This window comes from Carassius auratus, chromosome 30 (assembly GCF_003368295.1).
Source record: "Carassius auratus strain Wakin chromosome 30, ASM336829v1, whole genome shotgun sequence".
Classification (NCBI taxonomy): Eukaryota; Metazoa; Chordata; class Actinopteri; order Cypriniformes; family Cyprinidae; genus Carassius; species Carassius auratus.
Window position 1 is genome coordinate 1,006,715 of NC_039272.1, and position 24,216 is coordinate 1,030,930.

Genomic DNA, 24,216 nt, shown 5'->3' on the forward strand with positions numbered 1-24,216 from the left:
GAAAATGAAATCTCGCCTCGTTCACTGTGAAGATCCCATGAACTGTTTGTGTCTGCTTGGGAACAGTGCCTGGTTAGACTGGGGCAAGATGTTCCCCGAAGCTTTTTTCTTTCTCTCCTGTAGCACGATGAAGGATAAAACATTTTACATGTTGTTTTTAAACACATTATGGATCTGTTGAGCAGCTTAGAAGCTGGGATAGATTTATCGCCTTCGGACATGTTGCAGCCTGTCACGGTGAAGCTGTGTTAGCCTCATCCTGTTAAAAGGCTTGCGTTTTTCATATTACATATTTACAAAATGCTCCCAAGAGCATTCTATCATGGTTTTTCACTCCACAAAATTATATTCTTTAAATGCATGAGCTCATATAAGATAGTAAACTCATTAAATTAGGTTGAAGCCTGCCCACTTGCAGTGCCACTCATGTTAATTTAACCATAAACACAATGATTAATCACTTACTAAATATGATGAATAAGTAATGTCATTTTCAAGAAGCCTATACAACCAATCCTGTCTAAATTCCTTCAGTGTCAAGGTATATTCAAATCACATCTCTCTAATGGGTTATTTCCATACTTGGCTACACGTCACATCCTTTCCTTTCCTTTACGAGTCAACTCACATTAGTGGCGAATCACAATTGGTTGCATTTGTTCGCTACAAGGACATGGACGATATCAGTTAACATATACTATTCTTTAAGCTAGTGCTGGTGAGGACATATATAGTGTTGTGGACTCATTTTACACACAACACTCTGTAGACTGGCAGATGTGCTCCCACATATGCACGGATGGTGCAGCATTGATAACGGGGCGGATCTATGGATTTGTCTCGAGTGTCAAGCAGGTGCATCCCGGCATCAAAACAATGCACTGAGTAATTCACAGGGAGGCTTTAACTTTAAAACAACTTAGCCTGAAATTAAACAAAGTCCTTAATGAAAATAAAATCATTAATTTAATCAAACCCAGAGCTCTGAATTCCAGGCTGCTTAAAAAACTGTGCACCGAGCACCATCAATTACTGCTGCATACTGACGTATGCTGGCTCTCGAGAGGAAAAACACTTCAGAGACTGTTTGAATTACAGGAGCAAGTTGGCGATTTTCTCTCTGAGCACTTGCATCCACTTGCTGAAAGATTTCAACTGGCTGGCACACTTAGCTTACCTGGTGGATATTTTCAGCAGGCTGATTGATTTGAACTTGGAACTGCAAGGTACAGATACAGTACATCTGTCTTGCACATGTATGATCGAGTTTCTGTTTTCATGAAGAAAATTGACCACTTGGAGAAGGAAATGTCAGGATGGGATTTAATCCTTTAGTTAAATTCAATTACGAAAACTGCCATTAAAATGTGTTAAAAGTACTCTATCTATTGTAATATGTTTGTGTTATTGTGTTTGATGACTGTTAATTTTAATGCATTTTTTTAAAGTACAGTATTATAGTTTGTGATAAATAAGTGCAAATTTCACATTGAAAATAAAATAGATTATTTTACATTTAGATGGACCTTTATTAAAGTAAATAAATGAATGTACAATTAAATGTCAAAGCATTTAGGTATTACTGTTCATGTTATTAAAATACTGACCACAAACAAAAGCAACACAATGGTATTTAAATGTAAATCCTTGTTGAAAAGTTAAATTCAGCAACGACAAATGTTAATAAAATGTGTAAATAATGTTCTAAATACTGACATTTCACAAGTCAACGTTATTGTGTTTGATGATTGTGTAATTTTAATGCAAATAAAAAAAAAGTTATTTTAGTTAAAAAGTGGACTCAAATAAATACTGATGTTGAAAATGTGATTGAAATATAGTGGTGACAGTGGGGTGGGGTTGGACAGGGGTCCACTAGGGTGGTTTGATATATGATAGGGGTATGGTCCTCAAAATAAATTTGGAACCACTGTTTTACATCATATATTAAAGCAAAAAGCCATATCAAATATGTCTAACAGAGTTACTGATTCTGTACAGGTTTGCTGTATTTGTGCATGCCAGAGGCGAGGATGCTGCTCCAGCATCTTCTTTCGTTGTAGTTAAGAGAGCCAGAAAGATTGCAGGGACAATTCACATTCATGCCCCATCACTGACATGATTTCTCTCACCACTAGGCCGGCGTTAGAGAGTTTTTGTACAGTTGTGCTTGGCATGCAGTGGCTGCTGTAGATTGTCTCAGTGCCAGATGCTTTACAAATCAGACAACACAGAGCTAAGAAAACTCACCCCAAGCTACACTGCTTACAATGGATGACAGAAAGGTGAGCATAATATGCAGCAAAATAAAACTATACAAAATAAAACTATATAAAGTTCAATTGTTAAGTTACAATTCATCCTTTGTGTATTTTCTCCACTTTGGATTGAGATAAAAGGCCAGAGGAATGGGTTGCAGCAAGGACCGTATTTTCTCCAGTGAAGCGACTTCGAACATGGCTCAACCAATCAGAATCAAGGACTATTTTATTTTACACAATGTAAACAAATGTGCAATATGTGTAGAGGGATCAAATAAATTACTGGCTTTGCCATGTATTCAGTTCAATTCAATTAAAGTTTATTTGTATAGCGCTTTTTAGGATACAAATCAACGTTGCAAAACAACGTTACAGAAAAATGTAGTTTCTACAATATTTAGTAGTAGCTTATCAGTGGTGACTGTCAGTTTATGTGCATATTGCAGAAATGTACAGAAAAAACTATTAAAGACATAATCAAACAGAATAAACAATAAACACTATTAACAGCAATTATTATATGATGCAATCAAATTATAGCAACATTTGATAGTTCTGTATGTTGTTTCAGGGTTAGCGACAACTGAGGTCCTAAGCTTTTATTTATTATTATTATTTATATTTTTTTTTGTGTGTGTGTGTGTTTGGAGGCCTGGCAGTGAACCTCTCGCTGTGAACATGTAGCTGTGTTTTGCAAGTAGCCTAGTGTGTTTGTACTTCCAACTGACTGACTTCAGAAATGCTCATCCCTCATACTTCATTAGCTCTAATCACTTCAAATATTTCATCTGCAATTCTTCATCAGGTTCCAGTAGATTAGTGTGGTAAAAGGTGAATCAACAATTATGTAAAGCGGCTCCATAAAGTCTTCAACGGTGCATGCAAACTAATATAAAACTGTGCAGGTCTTTAGTTCTGACAATATCACATCAAAGGCTCTAAAAAAGGCACCAACAAAAGCATATTGAGATATTTTACCAACATCACAAATCTAATTTCTTCTTAGCTTTCACTTGATTTCTTATCTTGGTCCTTTAAAACAAATTAGTGTATGCCTGCACAAAAAATACTGACCCACATTCGCAGACATCTGGCTCCAGATACAAATAATTAAACCATTTACTGAACCACAGTTTTAAATTGATATTTAAACGGTTAGTGATGTAGCCTAGTGGTTAAATATTCAATCTCATCTGACCCTGTACAGAGGGAAATCTATAAACTATCAACCATGTGCCCTTCAGCAAGACACGTAACCTCTCATTGTTCATGCAATAACTGTACTGTGAGTTGTTTGGGATAAAAGTGTCAGCCGGATGAAAAACTGTAAATCATTTTTATCCTGAGATTCGCTTCCTGAGCTAATGTAAACATCTGAAAAACTACTGATTAAGCAATCAAAAGCTGATTCCAGTAGTGTAACTGAATGGTATACGGATATACAGAAAGGCTTTCGTAGGGAGGAACGAGGTCATGAATCCTTGGAGGTTTGCTTGAAATGTTCATTAGAGCTCATCCCAGTGAAAGCTGTGTATTGATTAATGTTTTCATTGAGACACTGAGGTCAGAGCGAATAGAAGTCAGTCTTTGAGTGACGACCCATCTATCTGTCTGTCCGTCTATCCATTATAAACTTGCAGAAATGTGTTTAAAATGAATGTGATCCAAAGAGATTTTATTTGTGTTATGATTGTGTTTTATTGATTTTGAGAGTGCTTTCTCTGATCAATAAGTAACTGTGTGGTACATGTAGAATATAGTGCCGGGACTTTAACGGGTTAATTGAGATTAATTAATTGCACAAAAAATAACGCGTTAACTAAGATTAATTAATTACAGAAAAAAAATTCCCACATTTTTAATAACTTATTTTTGCACCGCGGAACTTTTCTCACTGGACGCGTTTCGGAGGACCGATTATACTGGCGCACCAACTAGCGTTCGCATATCACCGCAGCAGCACATCGAGCCTCAAGTATCACCTCAACGCAAAACATATAGCAGCTAGCGTGGACTTTACACTTTATGTTGAACTATGTATTATTTTGTTGGTGCAACAGTTTATGTTGAACTCTTTATTGTTTTGGCCAAGGTTACTGAGAGTTGGACTTAGTATGTTATGGCCTCTGAAGCAACAGAGAGATGTTTTCTAATAGTCAGTGTTTCCAATGTTCTGAATGTAATTGACAGTATTGGTTTTACTTAAAAAACACTTTACAGAAGGTTCCAGCACCTATAAGCTTCCTGAATTTCTAAAATGTACTATTTCTAAATTGTTTCTAAATATGCTATTGCTACACTTAATGGCAAACATTGCACTGGTCTGCTAGACTTGGTTGAACAAAAATAAACAATATTTTGTTGCTTAAGCTTATGTATTTAGTCATTATTCAATGGTATACTATAAATCCATGTGAAAAAAAAAAAATACTTCTCATTGTTCTGAGGTCAAATATTTATATGCGATTAAAATGCGAATAATTAATTACAAAGCCTCTAATTAATTAGATTATTTTTTTTAATCGAGTCCCAGCCCTAGTAAAATATTATCTCATGGACATCACTCATTCACATCATCACCATGGTAAACACCATTAATGCATTGCATTGTATTGAAATAATTAAATGTAGATTTAAACTGATCTGTGTTTCTCTGCATAATGTTTAAGGGTGAATCCCATTTCACAAACTATTCATGCTGTATAGTATTCAAGACAAGGATCACTGAATCCCAAACCAGAATACACTGAAATCTGTATGCTAAATGTTCCCAGATTTCAAACCATTGCAAGTTATTTTTGTTTATTTGTTTGTTTGTTTGTTTTTGTAGTTTGTAATATAGCATGCTATCAAGTCTCTACTTTTAGTGTGCAGTATAAGTATGAGAACTGGGATTCAGCCATAACCATTAGACAAACCAATCGTAACTAAACTGAAACTACACTGAAAAAAAAAAATGTTTAAGTAAAATTTACTTTTCTTTTGCAAGATTTGAAAGTAAAATTAACACTGAATTTTGTAAATAAGTACATAATTTTCAGCTTTCAAATTTTTTTTTATAAGGCATGTGCTTAAACTAATCTTAATTTTAGAAATACATCTGTAGTTTGTCCATGCACAATCATTACCACAGGGAAGCAAAAAAGCCATAAACATCCTACAACCGAACCATAAGCTCTACTCTACAGAAGCTATTTTAACCCCTTAACTGTCACCCGCCATTTTTTAAATAGGTATTAAAGTGCACTATCCAAACTTAAATGCTGTAATTTTTGCTTGAATTTTGCTTAATTAATTTTTTTCTAGATTTCTCTGTGAATTTTACTTCTATCTCAAATTAACCACCAATTATGAAATCCTGAGACTCAGACCTTTCCAATGATATGTTTGTTGCCAAGATTATAAAAAAGTTTTGGTTCTAGAAGACCGTAATGCATTATGTTTTATGACACTTGACCCTGCCCACTAAGGGGGAGGTGACGTTTTCACAGGATGAATCTTGGGCTTCTAATCTTTCAAATGATATATGATTTATGATGATTACTAAAAGATTTTATAGAGAAAAAGACAACAACAAAAAAGAGTGCCAAGCGTCCAGTTATATTAAATGTCCAACATAACTGAATATGAGTCTAGTCTCAGTTATACAATTCAATTGAACAAAAAGGATTCATCCAGTCCCAACATGAATTAAGTGAACTTCAATTTTACATTGTAGCTCTGCAACACACATCTAACAGTCAGCTAAAACATGTTTTCTGGCTCTTTAACACACACACACACACACACACACACACTTCTCTTCACCCACTGTGAACAAGAGCAGCCAAGTCCAGCTTCAACAAGGTCACATTCTGGCCCACATAATCCATCTCAGTTATCAGTCTCTGCCATCCTATATTGGCTTAATATGAAGAATACAATGTTTTGGCACATTTCTTTATGAATATATTTATGGCTTCAGTTATCACATCCACTGAAGCAAAGGTGAAAGCATACAAATGGCCTGTTGTTCACAATTTACATCCAATTCAGCAATAATCTCTGGGAGCTTTTGGTTGCTTTTGTACATGAAAGGACAGTAAATCGTTATAAGGAATTTGAAAGATTTCCTAAATTGCCATAACTCATGTGTACATGCACACACACTCATTTGTTTTACTATATTAGTGAAGAACTGGTGATATTTACTGTCCCCTAAAACTTGTCTGGTTCCTATAATACAGACGATTTCAGGTTTTATATTCGTCTTGGGGATGTTTGGTCTTCACAATGTAGGCAAAACCTTCTACACACACACACACAGCAAAAGACAAAATCGATAAAGCAGAAGTGTGTAATATGTGTGCCATTTATAGGCCCAAAGAGAAGAGCAAACATAACGATTTTCAGGATTTTTTGCAGTTCTTCCAAACACTCCAACCTCCCCATTTCCATTGTTTAGTCCCGCTTCCAACTCTAAACTCAAAATCATAGGGAAAAGAGCTGTGTGACAATTCAAACAATCACAGACAGTGTTTACAGTCTTCAAGAAGTCAACCTTAGAATGGCTTACTTACAGTTCAGCACAGCACACTAAACTGGGACATAAAGTATTTTTAAACCTGAAAAAATTACACACTTCAGCTCTTAAAACATATCAAAAGATCAAAGTGTTCCACTCACAGAGGAAGCTGATAAACAACTACTGCACGCTTGTTCATATTGTTGTGGGACATAGACCAACAGGACTTTATGATGTTTTTGTTGTTGCTATAAATTTTTCAGAGTCAATCTAGAACCATATTTATAATGAGTTTCAGACTGTGTCTAAATCAAACAGGGCTCCGCAGAATCCTGAGGCGGAGAAGAAATTGAAGGAGAGAGAAAAGGTGTGAGAGATAGAGATCAAGAGAAGCAGGCGTAGAGATGAGAGATCAGAGAATGAGCGTGTCAAACACAACGGTGAACAAGGGGGACTGGGAGAACAGGACACAGGGCAAAAGGTTACAGCGGTGGAAGTTTGGACATAACTTTCGGAAAAATAAAAAACAAAAGCTGGCCTTCAGATGAGGGCTCAAGAGTTATCAGTCAAGCATCTAATGACACACACACACACACAGCATTTTAGAATTCATCAGCAGATGATAAAAGACCTAAGTCATGAATAATCAATAATGCTCACCTGAGGCCTTCTCCTTGTATTCATACAATCACAGCTAATCCTGCCAGTCCACAGAACACTGTGCTGGGCCACTCTATAAAGGTCAAACTTGTTTTATTAATAATGAAATTCTGTCAGGAACCTGATACTATACAATATAGGCATATATTTACAATGCAGACTGAAAACACAGCGATTGTGACTAGGAATGCAAAAGTAGATCTTGTTCATTTCAGGCAGCTGAAAAATTCTAAAAAGAAACACGAGATGCAAATAAAATGCACAGAATGTGTATAAATCAAGGTGGTATGACATTGCAAATTAAATAGCTGAATTTTAATTGAAGCAAAAAATAAGATTCAGAACGGCAATTAATACTGCAAGGAAGTTGACATAAAAAAAAGAAAACATAAAAAAAAATTTTTAAAGAAAAGAGAAGATGGCATGAAAATGTTGAGAAAAAAAAAATAATATTAATAATTATATATATATATATATATATATATATATATATATATATATATAATTATTTTATTTTATTTATTTTATTTTATTTTTTCTCAATTTTATTTGAACTCCTATCCCCCCTCCCCATACAAAAATCAAATACAGAGGTACAGAAGTTATTATGCAAATTACACATCCACATATTTTTGAAATACAAAAGCACACCATACATATACATATCAATCAGTAGAGTAAGAGATATCTAACACTGTCTGTGCCAATGTTTGCCTATTTTCCAGAAACGGAATAAACAGATTCCAATGTTTATGGTAGTTCTTCAGTTTGCCCTTTATACTGTAGCTTAATCTTTCCAATGCAATATATTGTAATGTGACGGATCTTTCAACCAGTGATCAATGGATGGGCCTTTGCAAAATGCTATAAACGGTCGTTTTTAGCTAGAAATGCTCATTTGGCAAGGCAAACTTTGAATACTGGCTTGACAAAGTCTTGTTTGAAAAGTTTTATTTCTGTCATTCCAATTCAACTTTGCCTCAACACGTCATGAATAATGAATGAGTTTAGAACACTGTGCTCTGTGCTGAAGAAAAGGTTTTGTGTAAGGCACAGTGGGTGCAATTTATGACCAACTGGACTAGCTGTACTGTAACGTCATGCACACACACACACACACACACACACACACACACACACACACACAATACATATTGAATCAGACAGGCCAACCAGCTGAAATGAGGGTGGAATTACAGGCTGTGGTATAATTTGTTATGTGCTGTTCACAAATGTCACTCACACTGAAGACTGAAACACCTTTAGAAAATTACATAATTCACAAGCTAGCGCATACAGACGACAAACTAAATTACACATTTGCAACAGCAGCTATGTGGACCAAAGTGACTGCAAAATTCACCCATGCCAAAATCTGTTATAATAAAAACTTATTGTACTTGTCCATGACATATAACACAGAACATGCAGAATAATAAAATGATGCATACACTCGCATTCAAAAGTTTGCAGTCGGTAAAAAAGAGAGTGAAAGAAGTATTTGCATTTATTTGACAAAATATACAATAAAAACATTTATTTGCGAACAAAAATAAATGCAGCCTTTGTGAGCATAGGAGACTTTTTTCAAAAACATATATATATATATTACATAAAAAAAATGTCCCTTGGCCATTGCAATGTCATGCACAACGTGTCTACCATAAAATGCCTAAAATATTATTGATCCCCTCTGTGCATAAAAGGTGGCAACAGTGATTTGAGTTGAAAAGACTTGCCTGTCGGGAGGTAGACATGAGGTTGAAAGATAACTCACCAGGCCATAATACCTTTTCCATTGCCCAGGGATCCTGGTTTTATGCTCAATACACCAGGTTATGTCTTTGTGTGTTGGTCTCGGAAACAAGAGGATTTGGAACAGCAGCCCTGCCATAAATCTGAGCTTTGTGAAGCTCATGACATACAGTGTTTTTTTTCTTCTCTCTAGTGAAGAGGATTGAGGTTTGTGGTCATATTTGAGAAGCTACTTTTGTGCCACTTAGCAACTGTCCTGTAAAACATATCCTCTTGGGAAAAGCAAAAACTAGCGCTTACTGACAGCACTGCTTATCTGCACACTCTGTTTGGGTTGTTTCAGTTCCTTTCATTTAATAATGAAATTACTAATAAACAGTAAAACACAGCCACAAAATCTGAGCTGAGCACAGTCTGCATGCCATTTAAAGGTTTAGTTCACCAAAAAATAAAGAAATAGCCCGTAAATTACTCTCTCTCTCAAGTCATCCTAGGTCAGATCCCATTTCGTTTTGGAAAATGGGGGGAGGGGGGGATTCCTCTAGTCTCTTGTGGGTTGTTGGAGTGGGGGGGCTATTTTTTTGACATATTTTTAAACTACAATCATCCAACCTAAATGTTTTGTCACCCAGTGTATTTGTGTTTTACAATTTATAATGTTGTTGATTTGTATTTATATAGTGAGGAAGATACTTAAAAAATATATAATGTATTAAAATAGTAATAAAATATGAATAGATTAATGACAAGCAATGGCACAAACAAACAAAATTACAAGATACAACTAAAATTAACTATGCATTTCGTTTTTCAGGTAGGTATAACAGTAATATTCAGGTACAGAAATAATATATTTAACTTTACTGGTTAGTCTTCAATGTATGTAAATAAACATTAATGAAAGACCAGCAGGTTTATTTAGGTTGCTGTCTCTTTAAGAACTCATGCACGGATCAAACTGTTACACATAAGTTTTGCTTTTCAACTGTTAACATTAACGTAATAGCCTGTACACCGACAATGTTTCGTAAAAATCGACTGTTTACATGAATACTCATCAAGACGGGCACATTGACTTACTTTTATTGTATTTGGTCATTTACGCGCAAAAAGGCGCATGCTCTCAGATGCATCTCTATGTGTGCACGCTTTGGGTGTGGGACGGCTCACAGAAATGGTCTCAGTCACAGAGCGTGCAAGTACTGAATTGAGCACATGAATGTTTAAAATTGTAAGACTCAAAAGCATTTGCAAATGACACATTCTGTCTGTCGCAAGCGTCTTTCACAATATTTTCAAATATTTGAGGAAATTTCCCTGTTACAAAGACGGAAACTGTGGGAATCAGTAGAATTATACAGAATCCCACGCCGAAATTCAAGCCCTGCTAGGTGTATATGACTTTCTTCTTTCAAACGAATCCAGTCCAGAGTTATATAAAATATCGTCTTTGATCTCTCAAGCTGTTTCATGGCAGTCAGCGGGAGTTGCACTGCTTCAATCCAAAAGAAGTTAAATAAAAAGTGCCCATCCATAAAAAAAGTGTCTCATACAGCTCCGGGGGGTGAACAAAGCCGTCCTCTAGCGAATCGATGTAAAACATAATAATTTAATCTAGCTTTTGCTCACTGTTGTAAACTAAGCATTCTGGGGGAATGACGTATGAGGTTAGCTTTGCGCATGTGCTGCTCAGAATTGCCGAATGCAGAAGCGTAGCGAAGAGATCGAAACAAAACAACGCTCATGAATTAGAAGTACAAAAGAAGAATTTGTAAAGAAGAATGTCGTAGGTTCACCGTCACATGCACAACCTCATACATCATCCTCCCAGAGCTGCTAAAAAAAACTACATTTGAAAAACTGCTGTCCTTAACACATGAAATACTTTCAGTGTTTCTGTAACCAATGCTCTCGCGGTTCATATATTGACTAATTGGCCTCTTTGGAATTCTGTTAGTTGCCTCCATTTGCTTTGAAACTAATATATCAAAGTGCTAATTGTCAAACATCCAGCACAGTGTGCTGCCAATATGAAATCAACTTTTCTTTGAAGCTGTGCTTGTAAGTGTGGTTATGTCAAGTTACTTCAAAGTTTAACATTTGATGTTTCTATAAATAGAAAAAAGTTCTCAACTATGCATCAAATATATATATATGTGTGTGTGTGGGTGTTTGTGTGTGTGTGTTTGCATGTGTTTTAACAAAATAAACATGGGGGAACAACATGTACATAGGAATATAGTGCAATTGTCAATTTAAAAGAGTTCATCATGTTTCAGAAGAGATTTTATTTGTGAGCTAACGGTATGTTAAAAAGGGGATGAGGAATCATATTTTCCTTAATCTTTTTGACATACAAGACATCGGTGTGCTGTGAAAACATATGCTAATTTCAAAACTTCTGCTTGTTTTACATGTTAATGAGGGTGTTTCTTAAAAGCAGAATTCTAAGCCAGAAAGAAGGTGGAAAATCGGCACGAAAAACAAAATTATGATGCTTAAGGGGGTATGCAATAAATTATGATATAACATCTCTTAAATACAAAATTAAAATGCATTTAATTTTCGACTGTTTCATTACACACCTTGAAATTTGAAGATTAGACAGAAGGAAAACACATTTAAATGAAATAGTTTTGCACGAGGGAAGTGATAATAAAACTCTAATTTAATTTTGGCTCCAAAATGAGGTATGCACCTCTTGTCTTTCCGACCGCAGATCTGGCATCATGCACCTGAGAAGGTGGCCCCATTCAGTGATCATCTCTCCATTAAATGTTTATGTTGTGGAACAAAGAGGAAAAGCTCATTAATGGTTAATCCATAATTCCCAAATGGAGGTCATACTACTCTAATGGGAGGCTTTAATGAGAACTCATTGCTGTCGAGCGGATGGAGGTGACAGATGAAGGATGCTTGAGTTCATTTAAGGATTGTGAGAGCAGTGGGTACAACAACTCTCAGCACATTAGAGTCATTTTGTGTTTTTGGAGGCAACAAATAATGACTTTATTCTTCTACCTGGACTGTGGTTTGAACACCGGTTCTAATTAAACCAGAACTAAACAGAATATACCAGACTTCTCAGCAGGGAAGCCCATTACACATCAGAGGAAAAAGGTTATTTAATATGGGGCACATCTCATTCATCCATTTCTGAGATCATTAATCTATCAGTTCATTTTTGACGGATGCTTTAGATAAAAAACCATCAGGCTGCCTTCCTCACTGAAGTCTAAGCTTCCATTGATGTCATGATGAATATTCTCCGCTAAATCAAGCCTTTGTCATGTGAAGCACAACAGTGATATTCTGAGTGGCGAGACAATGCCTTATTAAATAATAAAAGAGTGAATCCCACTTACCAGCCTGTGTTGAACTCCACGTGGGCGTCAAAGAAGCCCACAACAGGCGCAGTGGCTGCATTCCAGCCGTGGATCCTGGCCCGTATCAGTCCCTCTCTCTTACTGTTCCTCACGATCTTCACCAGGCCGGGATATCGCTTGTTCACGTACTGATCCAGATTAAACTTCAGCTCCACTACGAGAGAAAAACAGAGCATGTGAAGGAAGGAAATCCAAACCTCCTACATCAATAACAGGGACTTCGACATTTGTCTTTTTATTACATGAAGATCACATTGTCTTGGAAACCCTTTTTTTTCATGCCATATTGTGCTTCTTTTATTTATTTTCCTTTTATGCACAGGTTTTATTGTGAAGGCATTGTTTATTCATGTTTTTTGATCTTATAAATTCATCAAAAACTATTGCAAAAATTTGTGCATTTGCAAAAAAAAAAAAAGAAGAGTTATATGAACCAAAATTTGAATAGTTGTGTTGCTTTTATCTGTTTTTACAGTAGTCCCTCAGCTGTGCTGTAATTTATTTATAAAAAACAATTCTGAATGCTAATGTACTGGTATACCAAGGACAGTCCTAACGGAGCATGCTTAACAACTTCTTGTCCAAGCTCTTGTTATTTCTAGACTGAACTACTGCAGTGCTCTGCTTCCATCATGTGCATTCAAACCTCTACAAATGATTCAGAATGCAGTGGCACAACTGGTCTGAAAAGAACCCAAAAGGACCCAGGTCAAACCTGTTTTTATCACCAATCGGAGCTCACATCAAGTTCAAGACACTGATGCTTGTGTATAGAAGAGCCACAGGCTCAGGACCCTCCTACTGTACTTCCACTCACTCTTAGGAATCTATTTTCCCTCCAGAAGCCTGAGATCTACAAGTGAGCAATGCATCGTGGTATCATCACAGAGAGGCACAAAACCACCTTCCAGAACATTGTTTTCATTCACTGTTCCTGGCTGGTGGGATAATCCTCCCACCCCCATCTGGAATAATGCTCTCTGACAATTTTCAAGCGACAGCTGAAAACAAATCTCTTTCATCATCCTAAAATAAAAATAAATAAATCATTGCTTTCTCTTAATCTAGCTCTTTCCTTAACCTGTCTAGCTTGTTCTAATAAAAACAATTGGCCTCATTCATGAAACATGCATGAGTAAATTATGAGCAATTTGCGCGTAAAACAGACCTTCCCGAAACTTTCTTCCAGATTCACAAACGTTCATAAATATCAGATTTGATAGTTAAACATGTGTATGTTAATGAACTCCAATCATTCTTGTGCACGCTCATTCACAATTACCATAATACCCGTATATGAATTACAGCTATGCAAATTGCATGTCCAGGAACGCAGAGAAATATTCTAGTCGTCATTCTCTGGTTTTGCTCCGGTATATTGCATAAATGCAAAAAAGACTAATAAGCCATATGCCTAACAATAAACATTCAATAACGTGCGTTCACCAAAGAGAGTTTTACCTGCTGAGAAAATGTCAAGCACTCCTCTTAAAAAGACCAGCTAGTGGCGCTGGAGAACATTTTGGTGGTACATTTTTCTAACCGAGTCGATTTAGTTGCTATGATATGGAATATCCACGGCGACAACATATTACTAATATTCATTTTTAAGAATTTTACTAAATATAAAAAAGCAGTAAGCAGTAATACTGACTTCTCCACTGTTGAAGTCGTTGTAAAAGTAGGAAAGGTTGGTGTCCTCAGTTTGCCAAAAAGAACACAGTTCTGCGCAGTTTTGCGCACTATTTACATGTGATAGGGAGCAGGTGTACATATCTTTTGTACCTAACTAACATTTTGAAAATAAAAACATTTTCATTAATTCTAAAGTTTACGTTTTTAATGATTTACACAAAAAAAAAAAATAAAAAACGTTCCGTTCGTGTTTCATGAATGAGGCCCAATGTCTAAATCTTTGTATCACAAGCACTTCTTGTGTTTATTTGCCTTATTTTTAGATGAATCGCTTGTTGTATTTCCTCAATTGTACGTCGCTTTAGATAGAAAACGTCTCTAGGTTACGTATGTAACCCTAGTTCCTCGAGGGAACGAGACGCTGCGTCAAAAGCGCTTTGGGGAACGCGCCCAGCGTGCGCGACTCTGAATATCGTGTGAAATCAGACCAATGGAAGAGCGTGACGTCACCGGCGGAGTGACGTAAGCGACCAGGAAGCTATAAAAGCACGTGCCACGCAGCTGGCGTCAGCTTCGAGTACCAGCAAGCGCCGGCAGGGGTGCCGGGGGGTATGGCTCCGAGACGCAGCGTCTCGTTCCCTCGAGGAACTAGGGTTACATACGTAACCTAGAGACGTTCCTCTTCAGGAACTCGAGCTGCGTCAAAAGCGCTTTGGGGAACGAGTACCAACGCCGCCAGACTACCAAACCCCTGCCTAGTGTGTATCCGAAGAGCACAGCTTAGGTCAGGAGGACTGAAGCGCCTGGAGTGACTGGCATGTCTAGGCCATAGAATCTGACAAACGTGGAGGGCGTGGACCATCCCGCAGCGTTGCAGATGTCCAGCATGGATACACCTGCTAGGAAGGCCTTGGAGGCCGCCATACCTCGGGTAGAGTGAGCCTTGGCTCCCGACAGCGGGGGACGACCAGAGGACTCATAGGAAGCGTTGATAGCCTCGACTATCCAACGACTGATAGTCTGCTTAGAAGCAGGAAAACCCCTCTTGGGGGGACCGTAGCATACAAGCAATTGATCGGTCTTTCTCCACAGGGCAGCTCTGTGGACGTATGCGTCCAGCGCTCTAACTGGACACATACAATTTAGCTTCGCCTGGTCGGGCTCCCGAAAGGGAGGAGGACAGAAGGCCTGCAGTACGACGGGTTGTGGTGTAACAGAGGGAACCTTAGGAACATATCCCGCTCGAGGGTATATGAACGCTTTAGTCATGCCTGGTGCAAATTCAAGATAAGTAGGGGCCACAGAGAGGGCCTGAAGGTCTCCTACTCTCCGCAGAGAGGTGATAGCCAACAGAAAGGAGGTTTTAAGTGTAAGGTGTCTGTCTGAGATATCTTGAATAGGTTCAAAAGGGGGTCTGCACATTGCCTCTAACACCACCACCAGGTCCCACGGGGGAATACGGGACCGTACTGGAGGTTTCAGCCTCAGCGCACCGCGGAGGAAACGTGTAACTAAGGGGTGTCTTCCCAAAGACTGGCCATCGAGAAGGGCGTGGTAGGCCGCAATAGCCGCCACGTAAACCTTCAGCGTGGAGTGGGTCAACCCTGCAGAGAGCCTAGCCTGTAGAAACTCCAGAACTGTACCAATCGGGCAGTTTGCTGGGTCTAGCTGGCGGTCTCTGCACCATGAGGTGAAGAGTTTCCACCTCAGGGCGTACAGTTTCCTCGTTGAGGGAGCTCTGGATTGGAGAAGGGTCTCAACAACCTCGGTTGAGAGACCGGCTGCTAAAAGTTGTGCCCCCTCAGGGGCCACACCCACAGCTTCCACAACTCCGGGCGAGGGTGAATTATCGTACCCTGCGCCTGCGAGAGGAGGTCTGTCCTGATCGGTATCTCCCACGGAGAGCCGTCGAGGAGCGAGACTAGATCTGAGAACCATACTCGGCCCGGCCAGAACGGGGCTACTAACAACAGACGGACCCCGTCCCGGCGTACTCTCGCCAGAACTCCCGGGAGCAGAGCAATAGGGGGAAATGCGTACAGACGAAGCCTCGGCCAGGTCTGTACCATAGCGTCCAGTCCCAGAGGAGCTGGATGAACTAGAGAGAACCAAAGGGGGCATTGAGACGTCTCTTGAGATGCAAATAGGTCTACTTGAGCCCTGCCAAATATTCTCCATATCTGCTTCACTACTTGTGGGTGAAGTTTCCACTCCCCGGGCCTCGGCCCCTGCCTCGACAGTATGTCTGCTCCCACATTTTGTTTCCCAGGAATATATACTGCTCTTAGTGAGAGGAGTTTGCTCTGGGACCACACCAGGATCTGGTGCGCCAGCTTGTACAAAGGGCGCGAACGCAGACCTCCCTGGTGGTTGATATAGGAGACCACCGATGTGTTGTCGGTGCGCACCAACACATGGTGACCCCTTAGGTCTGGGAGGAAGTGCTTCAGTGCACGAAAAACTGCTAGCATTTCTAGACAATTGATATGCCATGTTCGATGGCGATCGCTCCACAGACCACGGGCAGGGTGGCCACTCATGACTGCACCCCAACCAGTGAGGGATGCATCTGTCGCTAGCGTTACACGGCGACAAAGAGCTCCCAGCACCGGGCCCTGTTTCAAGAACCAAGGTTTCTTCCATACATCTAAGGCACGTAGGCAGCGCCGCGTGACCTTGATAGTGCGGAGTAGATTGCCCCTCGGGGAGAATCCCTTGGTCTTGAGCCACCACTGCAGGGGCCTCATGTACAGCAGGCCAAGAGGTATCACGTTGGACGCAGCTGCCATCAGACCCAACAATCTCTGAAATTGTTTGACAGTGAGTGACTGGCCTTGTTTGACTCTCTCGACTGAGATGCGGATCGACTCGATACGAGCAGGGGACAATCGTGCCTGCATCGTGGTCGAATCCCATACTACGCCTAGATAGGTGGTTCTCTGAACCGGAGAAAGTACACTCTTCTTGGCGTTCAGTCTCAAACCCAGCTCCCCCATATGTGCGAGGACGACATCTCGATGCCGAATCGCAGCCTGCTCTGACTGAGCTAAGATCAACCAATCGTCGATATAGTTGAGAATGCGGATGCCCTGCATGCGCAGGGGGACCAGAGCCGCGTCTACACATTTTGTGAACGTGCGGGGTGAGAGTGCAAGGCCGAAGGGAAGTACTCGATATTGGTAAGCTTCGCCCCCGAAAGCGAACCTCAGAAACTTCCTGTGATGTGGAAGGATGGATATATGAAAATATGCGTCTTTGAGATCTATCGTGACAAACCAGTCCTGGGACCTGATCTGTGCTACAACTTGCTTGATTGTGAGCATTCTGAATTTTAGTCTCATAACTGAACGATTTAAGACCCTCAAGTCTATAATCGGACGCAGCCCCCCATCCTTCTTGGGAACTATGAAATACCGGCTGTAAAATCCGGACTCCCTGTCTTGAGGAGGGACCACCTCGATGGCCTCCTTCTCTAATAGGGTTTTCACCTCCTGTTCCATAACCAGACCCTGCCTGAGGCCGACTACTGTCTGAACGACCCCGTTGAATACTGGCGGCATGGAGCCGAACTGAATGCGGTAGCCTTTTTCTACTGTGTGCAGGACCCATCGAGATACATTTGGCAGTAGTTTCCACGCTGCTAAATAATCTACTAAGGGAATCAGTCTCTCGAGACTGATCTCTGGTGTAAGAGGCCCCCGCAGGGGCGGCGAGCGTCTCAGCCCCGCTACGCGCACGGGCGGAAGATACTGAGAGCGATGCTCGCTGGGACCTGCTGCGCCCTGGATCACTGGCAGGGTTAGCAGACCGGCCCCCAGAGGGCGCTGAGGGGAGACGGGCACCGTGTACTGCGGTGTGTACCGCTCTACCCCAGCAGAGGCTGCCCTCTGAAACCCTGGGTTGTTGGCGTCAGGGTTTCTTGGCCGAGGACTTCTTAGCTTCAATAACCGCCCTGAGATCTGGTTTGGGCTGGGAAGTCCTCGGCCGAGAGCGTCGTCGAGACTCTCGTTCCCGACGCGGAGGAGCACGAGAGGCGACGCTCTGCTTCTGGGCCTCGCGGTACGAGGAGCTAGGGAGCGGCTGGGGCATCTCCCGCCCAGATGCCCCGAGGGAGCGACGAGGGAGGAACTTATGGAACGCCGCCGCTTGCTTGCGGGCCTCCTGAAACCTGTCGACGACAGAATTGACTGCGTCGCCGAACAGGCCAGTCGGCTGGATCGGGGCGTCCATGAGGCAGACCCTGTCCCGCTCTTTCATATCAGACAGGGTCAACCATAAGTGCCTCTCCGCGGCCACCATAGCTGCCATGGACCGCCCAATCGCTCGAGCGGTCTCCTTGGTGGCGCGGAGGGAGAGATCAGCGGTCCTTCTTAGCTCAGAGATATCATGGGACTTGATCTCCTCTCCCTCATCTAGCTCCTTGAGCAGATCGGCTTGGTACGCCTGTAACACCGCCATGGTGTGCAGACACGCACCAGCCTGACCTGCTGCCGCATACCCTTTGCCCACCAAAGCCGAAGTTGTTCTTAGTGGCTTTGAGGGCAATGCCGGGGCCTTTAGAGACGACGCCGCACCGGGGGACAGATAGCTCGCGAGCGTCTGTTCCACCCGGGGTATCGCTCTATAACCGCGCTCTCCCATCCCCACTACGTTCCCATAGTAGTCTGACGAGGGGATGTAGAGGCGGGCCGAGAATGGGCGTTTCCACGACCTGGAGATCTCATCGTGCAGGTCGGGAAAGAATGGCAGGCCCCGGCTGGGAGGTGGCTGACTCGCGCGCAGGAAGCGTTCATCAAGCTTGCTTCTCTGCGGTTCAGCTGCTTTCTCGGTGGGCCAATCGATGCTTAACTTGGCCACCGCGCGAGTAACCACCTCCAAGAGCTCCTCGTACTGCGGCGAGTGGGGTGGCGAATCCCTGTCGAGCGACTCCACATCAACTTCCTCCTCGGAGGAAGAGAGGCGAAGCGTCGACCCCTCTCCCTGAGTGGAAGGAACCGCTGAGCGTGCTTCCGACTCTAGGGATTGGGTGCCGGATCTGGCAGAAGTGGAAGGAGATAGGGACTGGCCCGTCTCCATTCCCTCCACCAGATCCACTTGCGAACCCCACGAGTGCAGCCGCCGTTCTGCCTCAGCAGAAGCGGGACCAGCACCGCGGGGAACGCTGGCGAAGGCCCCCTCCTCGAAGAGGGCCCTCCGGGAACGAAGCATACGCACCGACATCCGCAAACAGTGCGGGCAGTCGGCCCCCTCGAGAGCCGACTCGGCGTGCTTCGCACCCAGGCAAACCACGCAAAGGTTGTGTGTATCCCCACCCGTTATATATCTCGGGCAGGGAGGAACACACAGCCTAAAACGCGATTTGGAATCGCCAGAATGCTTAACTTTCGCCTTGCTTTTGGGCATTGTCTAGGAGCTCTTAAACTGGACAGACAACAGTAAATAAGACTCACAGACAAACAGTTTGACAATCACACACAGAGCGCTTGCTGAGAGACGCGAAGCTGACGCCAGCTGCGTGGCACGTGCTTTTATAGCTTCCTGGTCGCTTACGTCACTCCGCCGGTGACGTCACGCTCTTCCATTGGTCTGATTTCACACGATATTCAGAGTCGCGCACGCTGGGCGCGTTCCCCAAAGCGCTTTTGACGCAGCTCGAGTTCCTGAAGAGGAACTAATATAATGTAAATGAGATGAGAAATGAAATGTGATGTTTTGTGCTTTTTTTGTGTTCATCAAGCTCCAAATAGGTTAAATTAAGCACTACTCATTTTGCATTTTTTCTATACAAAAAAATAAATAAATAAATAATAAAAAAAACTATGAGATCTTGTCTCATAACAAGACACAATTGAGATGTGATGCAAATGTCCCCCTAAACAAGACAAAAAATTATACTGTAAAACAGTTAAATGTAGAGTGAGAGTGTGAAAAGCATATTTTATGGCTAGAAACACCCCTGTACTCTTTATAAGCATCTATGGTCTCATGGAACCTTTCCATTGCACAAATGCTCAAAGGTTCTTTGTGGAACCAAAATAGTTATTCCATGGCATCACCAAAAAAACAAAAACCCTTTTAGAACCTTTATTTTTAAGAGTCAATATCCCCTTTCGCTCATGATTCTATATATAAAAAATAAAGGCATTCAGGTTCAAGGAAGAAGCTTGTGTTGAATTCTGTATGATAAACTCAGCATAAATAGCATAAAATAAAGAGAAGGTTTTCGTGGCACTATGGATGACATGGTAAATAAATCTGCTGAATCCCCCCACTCCTTTAGTCTCTCAGCGTTAGCTACTGTATCTGTCCTCATTCAATAAGAACTCTGGGAGGTAAACAAATGGAGTGCAAGGAGAACACACACACACACACTCAGAGAGACAAACACACACATACACACACTCAAGGAAGACAGATGAGTGTTTGGGCTCTCTCCTGCAGGTTTCTGAGTGCTCGAGTTTCTATGGGGAGAGGAATAAGGAGGAACAGAGCACTCTTTAAGGCACTGATGCACACAACTACCTCCCCTCTCATTCATCAGCTTAGAAGAACGATTAACATTTAGTGTTTCGGTGCAAAGGAAAACCCTGGCACTGGATTTAATCACCCAAGAATATGATTTACATTTATTTTACATAAAAGGTGAGATGCTTTTTATGTTTGCCTCATAGGACACGTACACATCTGCTTTTAAATACTAAACCAATATCAACAGAGATGTCATGTTTATGTTTATGCGCTTGAAGGGTTGACATGCCCACTTATGATAAAAGCAATGCTTATCATGCTCTTTTGGGCTTGTTATTTGGGTTCCAGTTTATGGGGGTAATAAAGTAGGCAGATGTACTAAAATGTACCCTGTGATTTCATGCACCACACATACAGAAAAGATATAACTCTGATACATGTCTAAATACATCATTAACAACTAGTTCAGACTGGTTCTGTACACACTGCATGGTTGTACTACGTGGATTTTTGTTGTTGTAGAATGCAGTTGTCCCTCACTGTGTGTGCAGAACAGGATTAAGTGAAAAACTATGAACTGAGAACCTAATTTAGTTGTGATTTGTATGTGGCCATAGAACAAGTATAACCATTTATTTTAAGACTATATCTTTTTTTTTAAGACTTTCCCCCCTAGATTTCCATTGTGTTGTGAAAAAAAAATCTCATTCTCATTACTTTTATAAGCAAATATTATAAATATGTGATTTATACTGATATACAAATGCAATACTGTCTTCTAACAGGCTTTCATCAGCGTACACAAACACACACACACACATTTTTATTATTATTATTTTTTTTACTCAACTTAAATTTGTATCTTGTTTTTAATTTTGGGGGTGAAATGCAATTTTTTGGAAAAAATAAAAGTAAGCATTTTCGTGAAATTCACCCAAGTGCAATAAAAGTGTCTGCTAAATGAATAAATATAATGTGAAAGTACATTACATAAAAATGTTCATAAATTATATTCACGCTGACACTGCCATATTAGGGCGGGCACAAAACTTAATTCAGTGTGTGTCGAACAGTGCGTACGCATGCACACACACACACACACACACACACTCACACACACGTGCTGTTAGAACAGAAGTTGGGATTCCCTCTGGTGCATTCTGAATGAGATTGAAATTAAGAATCATGAGGCAGAAATATTTTATAAGCATTCACCAATCAATGAAGAACAAATATCCATCCATCATACTGTGAATAGAAAAGCAGAAATAAGTTCTGGAACACTGCAGATCGAAATTGAGCTTTATGAAACTATTTGACGTGCATGCTGATCTTGATTGATCAGCTATGGCAAAGGGATTGCTTTGCTTTATTTAATCAACAAAGAGGACTTATCATTTTTCATCTGCATATATCAAGAGCTCTGGCTTGATATACAACCATATGCAATAACTAGTGAAGGATGCATATAGCACGGGAACAGCATTTAATGCACTTAAAGAAAGTGATTTTCCTCATGGATGCATGTGTATGTGTGTGCCAATAAGCTTTAGTAAACCAGGGATCATCACAAGAAATAAATAAATAAATGTGTGTCCGATAGAATTAAAGGAAGAAAGTGTCACATGAAGTTGAGTATATGATGATAACATTATATTTTTTGGACGAATGCTAATTAAATCCACAAATTTTGGCCCAACGTATGAAGCTTAATTGTGTAGTTTGCTTTTAGGGATCAAGCCAGAAATCATTTACTAGCTGGAGTGAAAGATGAAAGAACGTCCTCAAAAAGTATTAAACAAACTCCTCATCTAAAGGGCCTAAATTCCTTTTCATTTGGACTGAAACCCATTATTATCTGTTTACAAGTGACGTCTAAATGAATAGAATTTCAAGGGCGCAATACCACTCGGTGTTTAATGAGATGAGAAAAATAGATGCAATGTCCCTTAATATTATTCACAAGGTGAGAATGAATGCTACCCTGCGTAACAGGATTCAGCTGAGACTAATCCAAACAGACAGGGATGATGGAGGGACAGAAAAGGAGACAGAAACCTTACTGGCTTCAGTGAATAGTGTCACACGAGAATGGGACTCTATTAAACGTCTTGATAATGGACTGAAGACTTCGAGAGACAGAGACACGCTCGCTAAGGTCAATTCATTATTCAAGTGGTGAAGGCCTGTACCTCCAGCCGTTTTTTGGGTGCGAGCACTAAACCGGAGACGACAAGCTACAGCGCAGAGAAAAGGTCAAGTAGGCAACCTTTGCATGCTAATAGTTTAATGTCAGCTGGAAGAAGCTGAAGCATCAGCAGGAAATTAGCATATGAAATTAGAAACGCCACATCCAGAGAAGCTGAGCGTGTGAGATAACAGCAAATTGGGAAGATAGCAGTACTGTCAGTCATCTGCCCCTGCTCTCTGTGTATCTCTTTATATATATATATATATATATATATATATATATATATATATATATATATATATATATATATATATATATATATATATATATTGCAAACGTATATTTTTATTTTATTTTTCTTTTTTTTGCTTGTTATTTATTTACTTTTTGAAATAATCCTGCATTTAGGCTGCATTTACTTGATCAAACATACAGTAAAAACTTTTATACTGTAAAATATTATTATGATTCAAAATATCTTTTTTTCAGTGTTCAATGTCAAATTATCTTCATAAATTATTCTAATATGCTAATATGGTATTCAAATACTAATAATGTTTTGTTTTTTATTATCAATGTTAAAAACAATTTTTGCAGCTTAATATATTTGTATAAAATAATAATAATAAAATAATAATAATAATAATAATAATAATAATAATATTTAGCAATAAATAAAAATATTAAATGAAGAGTTCGGTTGCAAAAACAGATAATTCTCAAAAATAATTATTTATTTTTTTCATTGTGCATTCCAATTAATCTCAATTTAAACTACAGTTGGGTTATTTTGATTAGGTTACAAAATACAGCTAACTAACACAATAACACACAATAAAAACATGATTACATAATGAAAAACAGGATAAAAAAATGGGTTATCTGTTTTTGCAAATAAACTCTTCAAATGTACTTATAAACATATTGTTTTCGACTGTAATGGTATTTTTGATTGTATAATTTATTTGGTAAAGGCTACAAACAGAATGCAACTATTTCCAGAATCTCTATTCAACTGAGAACTCAGAGAACTACTGAAAATCTGAATCTTAAATCTTAAAGTTTGATTGTGATCAGAATAAGAACCATCATTAAAGTGAATACACTACAGGTCCACGAGCCTGTATCCCATTTATCATTTTATGATACAGAAGAGCACCTTCTTTGCAGCCATAAACCCAAGCCTCACATGAACAAAACCCAACAGTGATTCTAGAAGAGGGTTCTAGAAGAGAGAATGGTTCATTATTGCTCCACCTTGCTTGGTTTCAGGGTTGTATGCAATAAACAACATGACACAGAAAACATATTTTTATGTGACACCAAAAATAAAAAAAGCTCAACTATTTTGAGAAC

The 24,216-nt window shown here is 40.0% G+C and overlaps 1 protein-coding gene across 1 annotated transcript in view; it reads right to left on the reverse strand.

The window, feature by feature from the left end:
* LOC113048763 (polypeptide N-acetylgalactosaminyltransferase 9-like) overlaps window positions 1–24,216 on the reverse strand; it is an 81,721-nt gene that overhangs the window by 36,275 nt on the left and 21,230 nt on the right. The window contains exon 4 of the mRNA XM_026210598.1: window positions 12,546–12,720. Coding sequence (XP_026066383.1) covers window positions 12,546–12,720 — 175 coding nt within the window. The remainder of the gene's footprint in view (window positions 1–12,545; window positions 12,721–24,216) is intronic.